Source organism: Embiotoca jacksoni, unplaced genomic scaffold (genome assembly GCF_022577435.1).
Source record: "Embiotoca jacksoni isolate LCO1_2020_lvr unplaced genomic scaffold, fEmbJac1.0.p SCAF_77, whole genome shotgun sequence".
NCBI classification, from domain to species: domain Eukaryota; kingdom Metazoa; phylum Chordata; class Actinopteri; family Embiotocidae; genus Embiotoca; species Embiotoca jacksoni.
The window spans coordinates 993,603-1,004,201 of record NW_027185433.1 but is presented as its reverse complement, the minus strand read 5'-3'; the positions used below and the strand labels follow the sequence as shown (position 1 = coordinate 1,004,201).

General features: G+C 43.9%; 1 protein-coding gene across 1 annotated transcript; it reads left to right on the top strand.

Annotated features, from left to right (window-relative positions):
• The first annotated feature begins 2,023 nt into the window (after window positions 1-2,023).
• On the top strand, window positions 2,024-9,912 carry irak1 (interleukin-1 receptor-associated kinase 1). The gene is made up of 15 exons (XM_069177792.1): window positions 2,024-2,314; window positions 2,889-3,056; window positions 3,139-3,255; window positions 3,383-3,465; window positions 3,585-3,755; window positions 4,238-4,302; window positions 4,999-5,110; window positions 5,877-5,998; window positions 6,280-6,493; window positions 6,585-6,653; window positions 7,111-7,198; window positions 7,279-7,373; window positions 7,743-8,394; window positions 9,223-9,321; window positions 9,519-9,912. Exons 1-15 carry the CDS (start codon window positions 2,203-2,205, stop codon window positions 9,575-9,577), a joined length of 2,226 nt encoding a protein of 741 aa, XP_069033893.1. The 5' UTR covers window positions 2,024-2,202; the 3' UTR covers window positions 9,578-9,912.
• Window positions 9,913-10,599: the final 687 nt, after the last annotated feature.

The following is a 10,599-nucleotide window of genomic DNA, read 5'->3' as shown; positions in this document are numbered from 1 at the left end:
GATAAAATAAACAACAAAAAATATGGTTCAATATCAATTTACCTTAAAAAATAAATGAAAAAATAGATTTGAAAAAAGTAAATTGAAAATATCAACTAACACAAAACAAATTGCAGTTATTAAAGTAGTCTTAATATGTGATTGAATATCACACAAATACATAAATATTTAAAATCCATACACTATTGTCAAAAAAAAGTTCAAAACAAACAAAAACAGAGAAAAAGTAATATATTTAAAACTTTTTTAAATAAAATTTAAATATAGTTTAATTTAATTTGTTTAGTTTTTTTCACTTTTCACATGTTTAATGCTCAGATTTTTTTTTTATTTCATCAACACTTGATTTATTGCACATATTCATTTATAATTTATAGTTTAAAAAAAATGGAGAAATGATCTAGTTATGATTCTTGATTTGACTGCTTCAGTTTGAATCCTGATTTATTCTCAGTTTAAAATGTCAGTGGATTTTTTTTTTTTTGTTCCTGTTTTCTTTCTGCAGCTATGAATTTTATTTTGAAGGAGAAAAAGGACACTTTTATTAGACACATAATAAGAAGACCATCAGGCACCCTTATACCGCTATGTGCTCCTGGTCCTGGTCCTGGTCTTGGTCCTGGTCCTGGTCCTGGTTGTCAGCCTGTTCTTCCAGCTCAGTATTTTTTGTGGTTGAGTTGCAGTGACGTGTTTCAAGCAGCAGGGGGGAGCAAATTCTCTGAGAAGTTTTACATTAGTCTTTTAAATAAAATAAAATAAAATAAAATAAAATAAACCAAATCTCCCAAGTTCATCTTCCTCCTTCAGAGAACAACGTTGTTTTTTCCCCCATTAAATAAAATTCACTTATTTAACCTGAAACAATGTTAAGATGTCCCAAACATGCAACATGTATGTAAACATGTGGAATGAAAATGGTTTGTAATCAATTCTGTAAACTGTGATGATGAGTTATAAATGCTGACAATATGAACTTATTATGTATTAGTTATTTGTTTATTTGTTTATTTTCTATGTTTCTTGTTTTGTTTTCTATGCCCCAAAAAAGTTTACATAAATAGGCAATTAAAAAAAAAATTGGAATTAAAAACTATAAAAATCAGTAAAGTCTCAGATTTCAGTGTTGCTTCATTTTAAACTTTCAGAAACTTCAGACTTCGGATCTTCACTGTCTGATGACAAAGAATTATTGATCTGATTTCAAAATCCGATTTTGAACTTAAATCCCTTTTTCTGTCCAATTTTCCCCAAAGTTTCTAAAAAGTTTCTGGTTCTCCTGGTTTCTATTTCAGTTCCCTTTTAAACATGTCCACGTTTATTTAAGTGTACACTCATCGTAATAATTTCATCATTTCTGACGTCCACGTTTGTGTTTTTTTTTTAATAACTGTGATGATGCGTTCAGGAACCTTAACATACCACAAAGCAGAAACTGGGAAAAAGGAAGTGTTTACCGCAATCTGACATCACCTTCAGTCATTTATTTGCGGTGTGTGTGTTGTCAGGCTTCCCTCGTGCTGCAGTTTAAAATAGGGCAATGAATCGCTTCAGGACTTCCTGTAACAAAATAAAAGCATCACCGGTGCACAAACACGTACACACACTGTGAAGAAAAAAACAACAACTCATTAATGGACATGACAGTTAAATATGTTTATCACCAGTTTTATGCGGTTCATGCTGTCCACTGCGTTTTGAATCTGCTCTGTAAATAAAAATGATCATCATGGATTTTAGAGGACTTTAAATTTGAAGTTAAAACTGAATTCATTAAATCTTAATAATGTTTCTAAGTTTTAGTTCAAAGAGAAACATCACAAATTACAATGACAGTTAATAATAATAATACAGTTAAATCAAACAGAAAAAAGGTTATACATTGGAGACGAGCCTCTCGAGGGTCGTCACTGGTATCAGTCCGGGTCCGGGGTTCTGTTCTGACACAGGATCAGATTTGGGCTTTTATTTTGTTCAGCACGAACCGGAAGCTGCTCTTATTGTGGTGAGCTTTCGGATGCAACAGGCGGAAGCGGCAGAGGAACCGAACCTGTGTATACCAGAGTTGCAAAAGTTTTTATCGGGTTCGTTCCGGACGGTTCTGGTGTGACCCAGTGATCCGGATCCCGGTACCGGTGACCTCCCCGCTGTCAGCTGTTAGCCTGTTAGCTTCGGAGCGATTTAAAAACTGTTCCAGTGAAAAAGATGTCGGGAGGAGACCTGAGGGGACAGTTCCTCTACAACCTGCCCCCCCGGGTCCTCTGTGAGTTCTGCCGGGTCATGGACGGACTGTTGGACCTGGACTGGACCCGCTTCGGTGAGTCAGAACCAGAACTCGAAGACTTCTCGGCTAACGGCCAACATTTAAAGGGACGGTTCCACCAGAACAATTCATTCAGCTTAAATTCAATCAAACATCCTAAATAAGAGAATATGAAATAATGACAGACAATAATATGAAAGACAGGAAATAAACGTGTTTTTTTGCACGTATAAACATGTATTTTTTTATATAAAGGTCTCATATTTTATAAACCCGTCTCGGTATTAAACTCCCTGCTGTTCACACAACAGGCCGATTTCTTGTAAGTCCTTAAAGCATATCGATATCAGAGACCCTCTCTTCTGATTGGCTGACTGGTTTCTGAGTGACATGCCCACAGACCAACCACGGGTTTTTCTGGTGTTGTTGCTCAACATCCAGCTGGTTGTTGTTGGTTTTTTCCCACGTTAAAAAAAGGTTGGACAGCAGGTGGAAATATGACATCACCGTGAGTTTGTGACATCACCGTGAGTTTGTGACATCACGAAACTTCCAACAAAGCTTTGTTTTTGTTTTTTTCCCCCGAGTTTAATCGATACGAAATCAAGACGTGTCTCTCGTCTCATAGCCTCCGAGGTTCTCGACGACCAGACCGCCCTCCGACTGGCTGAGAGGAGTGAGAGGCGGACCAACCGGGTGATGAACCAATGGGAGAACAGGAACGGCCGAGTCGGGGAGCTGATCGACCTGTTGGAGCGTCTGCAGCTGTACCGCCCCCGTGATGTCATCCTGGGCCGTGAGTTCCACCTCACCTCCGACCTCCCGTGACCTCTGACCCCCGCGGGACATTTTTAACATATTAACCTCTTTTTCTGCAGGGGTGTCCAGCCCGAATCCTTCCTCCTCTCCTTGTCCTCCTCTTCCTCAGTTCGACCCGCCTCCCAAAGAGTCTCAAGCCCCGCCCACAGTGAGCACCTGCAGACTGAGCACGACAGGTAACACACACACACACACACACACACACACACACACACACAACTACTAGTTCGTCCTGCGACACCGTGATTGGTCAGTGAAGGTAACGATGTCAGCTCTGCTCTTCATCTTTCCTCCTTCGTTCAGCCGATAACGGAGGAGGAAGACCGCTACCCAGACCGGCTCCGCCCCCTTCAGGCCTGCAGTCCGGCATCCACAGACGTGCCCAGGTAACACACACACACACACACACACACACACACACACACAGGAATCAATAATCAATCCAGATAGATCACAGCAGGATGATGATGATGATGATGATGATGATGATGTCGTCGTCCTGCAGCCCCTCCCCTCGTGTCCGTTCAACAACGTCGTGATGTGCTGGTCGCACGAAGAGGTGCACGCTGGGACGGCGGGGTTCTCCCCCCGCCTGCAGGTGGGGGAGGGGGGGTTCGGCGTCGTGTACCGAGCGTCCCTGAAGAACACCGACTGCGCCGTCAAGCGACTCAAACAGGTCAGCCAATCACAACGCAGCTCCGACTTCAAGGGGCTTTTTCAGACAGAAATTGCGATAATTAAATGCTAATTCAACAGAAATTTTACAAGAACATTTTTTTTGTGATTTTTGAGCCTCGAGGTTCTTTCAGTTCAGAAAATAAAAAAAATAAAAAAAGATTAGAACTAAAAAATATATTAAAATTAAACATAAATCCTTAATACACAATTTTTACCAATTATTGCAATTTTAACCGAAAAAAAAAAAAAAAAAATCACTTAAAACGCTGCAAATTGCATCACAATTAGTGAGAAGTTTTTATCTCAACAATCAATTTCTACGAAACCCACAGAAAGTCATTTCAGAAGACACTGTCCTCTACAGGCAGAGACAGGAACTACAGAAACACTGTCCTCTACAGGCAGAGACAGGAACTACAGAGATAGACTGGGATTGCTCAGTTATGTTGTTGTTGTTGTTGTTGTTGTTGTTGTTGACAGGACTCTGTGTTAGACTGGACGGTGCTGAAGCAGAGTTTCAAGACTGAAGTGGAGAAACTGTCAAAGTGAGTGAATCTGTACATCGAATCTTTTTCAGCTGATCAGTGTGTGTGTGTGTGTGTGTGTGTGTGTTACCGTGTGTGTGTGTTACCGTGTGTGTGTTACCATGTGTTACCGTGTGTGTGTGTGTGTTACCGTGTGTGTGTGTGTGTGTGTGTGTTACCATGTGTGTGTGTTACCGTGTGTGTGTGTTACCGTGTGTGTGTTACCATGTGTTACCGTGTGTGTGTGTTACCGTGTGTTACCGTGTGTGTGTGTTACCGTGTGTTACCATGTGTGTGTGTGTTACCGTGTGTGTGTTACCGTGTGTTACCATGTGTGTGTGTGTTACCGTGTGTGTGTGTGTTACCATGTGTGTTACCGTGTGTGTTACCATGTGTGTGTGTTACCATGTGTGTGTTACCGTGTGTGTGTGTGTGTGTGTGTGTGTGTTACCGTGTGTGTGTTACCGTGTGTGTGTGTTACCGTGTGTGTGTGTGTGTGTTACCGTGTGTGTGTGTTACCGTGTGTGTGTGTGTGTGTGTGTGTGTGTTACCGTGTGTGTGTGTGTGTGTGTGTGTTACCGTGTGTGTGTGTTACCGTGTGTGTGTGTTACCGTGTGTGTGTGTGTGTGTGTGTGTGTTACCGTGTGTGTGTGTGTTACCGTGTGTGTTACCGTGTGTGTGTGTGTGTGTGTTACCATGTGTGTGTTTCCCCTTCAGGTTCAGACACCCAAACATCGTGGATCTGTTGGGTTTTAGTGAAGGCGGCGGATCGATGTGTTTGATCTACAGCTACATGGACAACAGATCGCTGGAGGACCAGCTGCACAACGTAACACACCACAGACACACACAACGCACACATTTATTTTTGAAATTGATGGCAGCGACAACGTCTCCAAAAAGTTGTGGACAGAGTCGTTCTCAGATTGTTGCACTATTTGACCACACAGTCTTCACTGCTGCAGGAGTGTGTGTTTATGTACATGTGTGTGTGTGTGTTTATGTACATGTGTGTGTGTTTATGTATGTGTGTGTGTGTTTATGTACATGTGTGTGTGTTTATGTACGTGTGTGTGTGTTTATGTACATGTGTGTGTGTGTGTTTATGTACATGTGTGTGTGTTTATGTACATGTGTGTGTGTTTATGTACATGTGTGTGTGTGTGTGTTTATGTACATGTGTGTGTGTTTATGTACGTGTGTGTGTGTTTATGTACATGTGTGTGTGTTTATGTACGTGTGTGTGTGTTTATGTACATGTGTGTGTGTTTATGTACGTGTGTGTGTGTGTGTGTTGCAGGAGTGTGTTTATGTACATGTGTGTGTGTATGTTTATGTATGTGTGTGTGTTGCAGGAGTGTGTGTTTATGTATGTGTGTGTGTGTGTGTGTTGCAGGAGTGTGTGTTTATGTTTATGTATGTGTGTGTGTTGCAGGAGTGTGTGTTTATGTATGTGTGTGTGTGTGTGTTGCAGGAGTGTGTGTTTATGTATGTGTGTGTGTGTGTGTGTTGCAGGAGTGTGTGTTTATGTATGTGTGTGTGTGTGTGTGTTGCAGGAGTGTGTGTTTATGTATGTGTGTGTGTGTGTGTTGCAGGAGTGTGTGTTCCTCTCCTGGTCTCAGAGAGTCGGTATCGTTGAAGGAACATCAACAGCTCTGCAGTTCCTCCACTCGCCACCCACAAGTGAAACACCGCTGATCCACGGAGACGTCAAGAGGTCAGCGTCCCGCTTTGTCTTCGCCACGTTTACAAATTCACCACAAAAATTCCACGTTATTCAACACGTCGTAGGATTTGTCAAACTATGAATGTAAAAACAAAGAAAAACCTCGGGACACGCTAGACTTTTCGTCCGGGTGTCGTAACGCCACATTACTGTTCTTCGACGATGTCGCGCCTCTAACGCCCGTTGGTGGTTCCCGACGTCGGTATTTGGACCCGACAGACCGGACGGAGCTTCACCGCCTTTTTGTCTTCTGTCTCTTCGTGTCTCTGTAGCTCCAACATCCTTCTGGACCGTCACTTGGTGGCGAAGCTTTCCGACTTCGGCCTGGCCCGGTTCGCGTCTCTCCGCCAGGCGGGTCAGTCGACGAGTCAGACGACGTCCGTCGGGAGAACGGAGACGGTGAGAGGAACCGTCGCTTACCTGCCGGACGAGTACGTGAGGAACGGGGAACTGGGGCCGGCGGTGGACGTCTACAGCTTCGGAGTGGTGAGAGGGGCTGATGGGAAATGGAGTCCGTTAGTTCAACTGTGAGTCCACGCCGAGTGATTGTTTAAAATGTCCTGTGTGTGCGTTTCAGGTGCTGCTCGAGGTTCTGACCGGACGTCGAGCTCTGGAGAAAGACAGGAAGTCCGGATACAGATACCTGGTCAGAACACACACCTGCTCACACACTGGGTTCACTGATTGAGTTTGCAGCTATGGGACAGTACCGAGTCCTTCACAAAAATGCTGGTCCATTGGTTCCAGTCTGGGTCTATTGGTTCTAGTCTGGGTCTATTGGTTCTAGTCTGGGTCCATTGGTTCTAGTCTGGGTCCATTGGTCTGTTCCAGTCTTAAAGGTACCAGGTCCCCTTCAGGTCCATTCAGCTCCCCGTTTTTCAGCACTAATGTTGCAGCATAGAAATGAACCAAGCTGGCGGTCGGGTTTGTTTCGGTACCGGAACACGTGACGGTCGGCATCGTCGGTGGATCTGAGGTCAGGTTCACTGACCAGCGGTCTACGGCGTTATCGTTAACTGTGTAGCTTTCAGTTTACCAGCATCTTGAAACCCTTCTTCAAGCGTTCCCGTGACATGCGGGTCGGTGTGGTTCTGGTTTTGCAGAAGGACCTGGTGGAGGAAGTGGAGGGCAGTCCGACCGGCTCGTGCGAGGCAGCCTGGAGGGAACAGCTGGACGCCCGGCTGATTTCAGGTCGGTGTTTGTGTTTCGGATCGCAGTGTTTGTCCTCCTGCTGCTGCTCGCTCACCTGCTGTGTTCACTCTCGCCTGCAGGAGGCGCCGCCGAACCCGCCGGCTGCCTGCAGATGGCAGCTGTGGCCTGCAGGTGTCTGAACAAGAACAGGAAGAAGAGGCCGGCCATGACCGAGGTCGGTACCGCCGCTTCCAGTGATTCAAGGATTTCAGTATTTAGTATTACGTAACCTAAAGTCATTGTTTACAGCGCCACCTTCAGGTCAACGAGTGTCATTTGTTTATGCTTGGGTAATGCGGGGAGTTCGCAACCTACCTGCCAATTTTGGTGGCGTTTTTTTGTAACATAATCAGCTTTAGTGGAAAAAATAATAATAATGAGAACAAATAGAAGAAAGATTCTCACGACGCGACCGAAGCTGCTCGAACCCGAAACTTCTACGGTCAGTCTGGACATCCTAAAATGGAGGTTCAGGTGGTCTGGAGTCCCTCAGGGCTCCTGTTTGGATCCTCTTCTGTTTCTCACTTTGATATTTTCTCCTCAGGTGTTTGAGAAACTTCAGGACATCCACAACATCGTGAGGAAGACCAGCTCCTCCTCCTCCTCCTCCTCCCCCCTCCAACACCCTCCTCACTTCCCACCCCCCTACCAGTCCTTCCCCAGACCCCCTCGCTCCCTGGACTCCAACGTGGAAGCTCTGTCCCACCAGATGTCCAAACTGGGACCACTGGAGGACACCTACCAGTGCTCCACCTCCTCCTCCTTCTCCTCTTCTCCTTTCTGCTCCCTCACCCCTCCTCACCCCCTCCACTCCACCTCCTCCCTCCCTCCCCTCTCCTCCTCCTCCTCCTCGTCCTCCTCATCCCCCTCCTCCTCATTTGTCGGCCCGTGCGAGACCGACGAGAGTCGAGGTTTCTCCCAGTACGACCTCCGCTGCCAGTTCAGACCCAACAGCGTCGACTTCCGGTCTCCGCCTCGGCATCACGATCCAGCCGGGACCACCGGGGCCCCCTGGCCCTCCGGGTCCCGGTGCAGCCAGCCGTCCGTGCCCACAGAGGACCAGTACAACTTCCCTCCCCGGCTTGGCAGCCCCGGCGACGGGTCCGGGATCGGTGCCCCAACAGAACCAGAACCAGGGGCCCCGACGGGTCTCTCTCCCGCGGGGTCCCTCCGGTCCACGTCTCCGGGGCCCTCGAGTACGTCAGCTGCTTGTTAAAAGGACCAAACCCAGTTTCCTCGGTTACCTCGAAAAGCTCCTTTAAAAAACCTGAAATTAATTATTAGTTCAGGAGATTTTTGCTTGAATACAAAAACAAGAATTTCCTTGTCAACATGAAAAAAATTTCATACAAAGGTGTTTTTATGTCTTTTTTTAAAAATTTTTATGAAAGACATCTCTGAGAACAAATTCATTGCACTGCAATCAAAAAAAAAAAAAAAAAAAATCACATTTTGTAAGTTGCATAAATTTATGTGGATTTCAAACAAATTCTCACCAATTATACCGAAATGTCACTCTTCAGACAAAAGTTTTTAAAGTATATTTTTTAAATTTGTTTCGTAAGTGAAATTCTGAAGTCTGCGACAAAAACCAGCAAAACTTTGAGCGAGGATTTGTTTTCAATCCAGATCATTTCATTCTCAATTTATATATTTTTTTTTTTACTTGATCTTTAAAAACTTGATCTTTTATTGCAGTGAGAAGTTTTACTCTCTAAAATGTTATTGTCATATAAACAGTGTACAATTTTTTTTAAAGTGAAATTCTTACTTTGCTGGTCCGAAACCAAAACAAGAAAACGTGTTTAAATATTAAATAAAAAAAACAAAGTAAAGAAATATCAAAGAATAGAAATAGTTAAATAGAATACAAATATAAGTAATACGAGAAATATAAAATGTACATTATGCCTTATAAAAAAAACTCCCAAAACTTTACCTTATATTTTTTTGCAGTGAAAGTTCAGTTGAGCAGAAATGAAATGAGTTTCTGAAACTTTGTTGACTTCTGTTTTTCTTTCAAGTCCGCGTGAATCCGAGCAAGCAGCGACTCATGGAGAAGAAAACTCAGTACGAGGACGGACGGATCGAAACTCCGCAGCTGCTGTCGTCTGAAGACCTCTGTACGTTTTTGTGGTTTTGAACTCATCTCCGTATTTATTTATTTTTTAGAATTTTATACATCTTCAACTGCTAAAGTACTAATTAATACGCCCCCAAAAAGATTTTGTCCGTCCCGATACAATCTCGTGTCATCGTATTGCTTTTTTAATATCATCTCTTCTTCTGGTGTTTATCGTGTCCTCTTGTGTCCGATCAGACTTCGGAGGACCGGAGGAGAGCGACGAGCTCGACTACCTTCCCTCCAAACGCGACTGACTTCTGTCGTCGCTCCGGCCCGGGAAAAGAAAAACAGAGCCGTTTTTTTCTGTTGCGGACCTGAGATCTCTTCTCAAACTTTTTGTCTTCGTGCTGCAGGTGTTTTAAAAAAACTCTGTAAAACTCGTCTTCCAGTTGTGGAACATCTGCCTCCGTTCAAACACTTCTGAAAGAGAACTGGCAGTTTAAACACGAAAGGTATGACACCCTGCTGGACCAGAAACTTTCAGCTATTTATTCCGACACCTTTTTAACCGTCTTAAAAATTCACTCAAAACAATTCATGATTTCTTATTGTTTGTCGTACGATGCTGAAATATAAACTATAAAACACGTGAACGTGCCTTCGTTTGTCCCGTTTTCCACCTATTTTATATTATATGCCACGTGAATATTTTGCTTACATGTCTTCTGCCCCCTGGTGGATCATTTGAACACTGCGAGCAGCATCCGACTTTTGGGTTGCTGAATCCAAAATGTCCGTTCTCACGTGCTGACTTTGCGAATTTTTGGCCGGGAGATCTTTTGCTCGTTTCGAGAAAGTTGTGGCGAAAAGTAACATTTATATTGTTAGGAATATTTCAATATGAACACCTGCTGTACAGACGCAACTTAATACTTGATATTTTGTACGTTATTGTTGTGAACGTCTGTTACGAAGCCTCCGGTTCAGATTCTGTCCGTCGCCATCTTTGCTAGTTCGGAGAAGGAAGTGACCATATTTGGACGAGCTGGGGAGTGGATCTGACTGATCTGATTGGAAATCGTGACGACACTAAGTCCCCGCCCACCGATAGCTGTAGCCTGACTGCACCGCGGGCCTGTCAATCAAACAGGATACGATTTCTAATGTGATGCTTATTGCAGGAAGCTCGCAGCAGCAATGAGGAAGATTTATTATGGGATGAAAATGTTTTGTTTTTCCACTTAGTTCTCTCACAAGCGCCGGAAAAGAGTGTCGGAAGATGAAATTATCATTTAAGACAAATAATTAGATATCAAAAACTCAATATGAAAATTAA

Coding starts and splice junctions, on each gene's coding strand:
- irak1 (XM_069177792.1), top strand. CDS start 2,203: ATGTCGGGAGGAGACCTGAGGGGACAGTTCCTCTACAACCTGCCCCCC. Junction 5,999..6,279: donor ATCCACGGAGACGTCAAGAG/GTCAGCGTCCCG, acceptor GTGTCTCTGTAG/CTCCAACATCCTTCTGGACC. Junction 7,199..7,278: donor GGACGCCCGGCTGATTTCAG/GTCGGTGTTTGT, acceptor TCTCGCCTGCAG/GAGGCGCCGCCGAACCCGCC.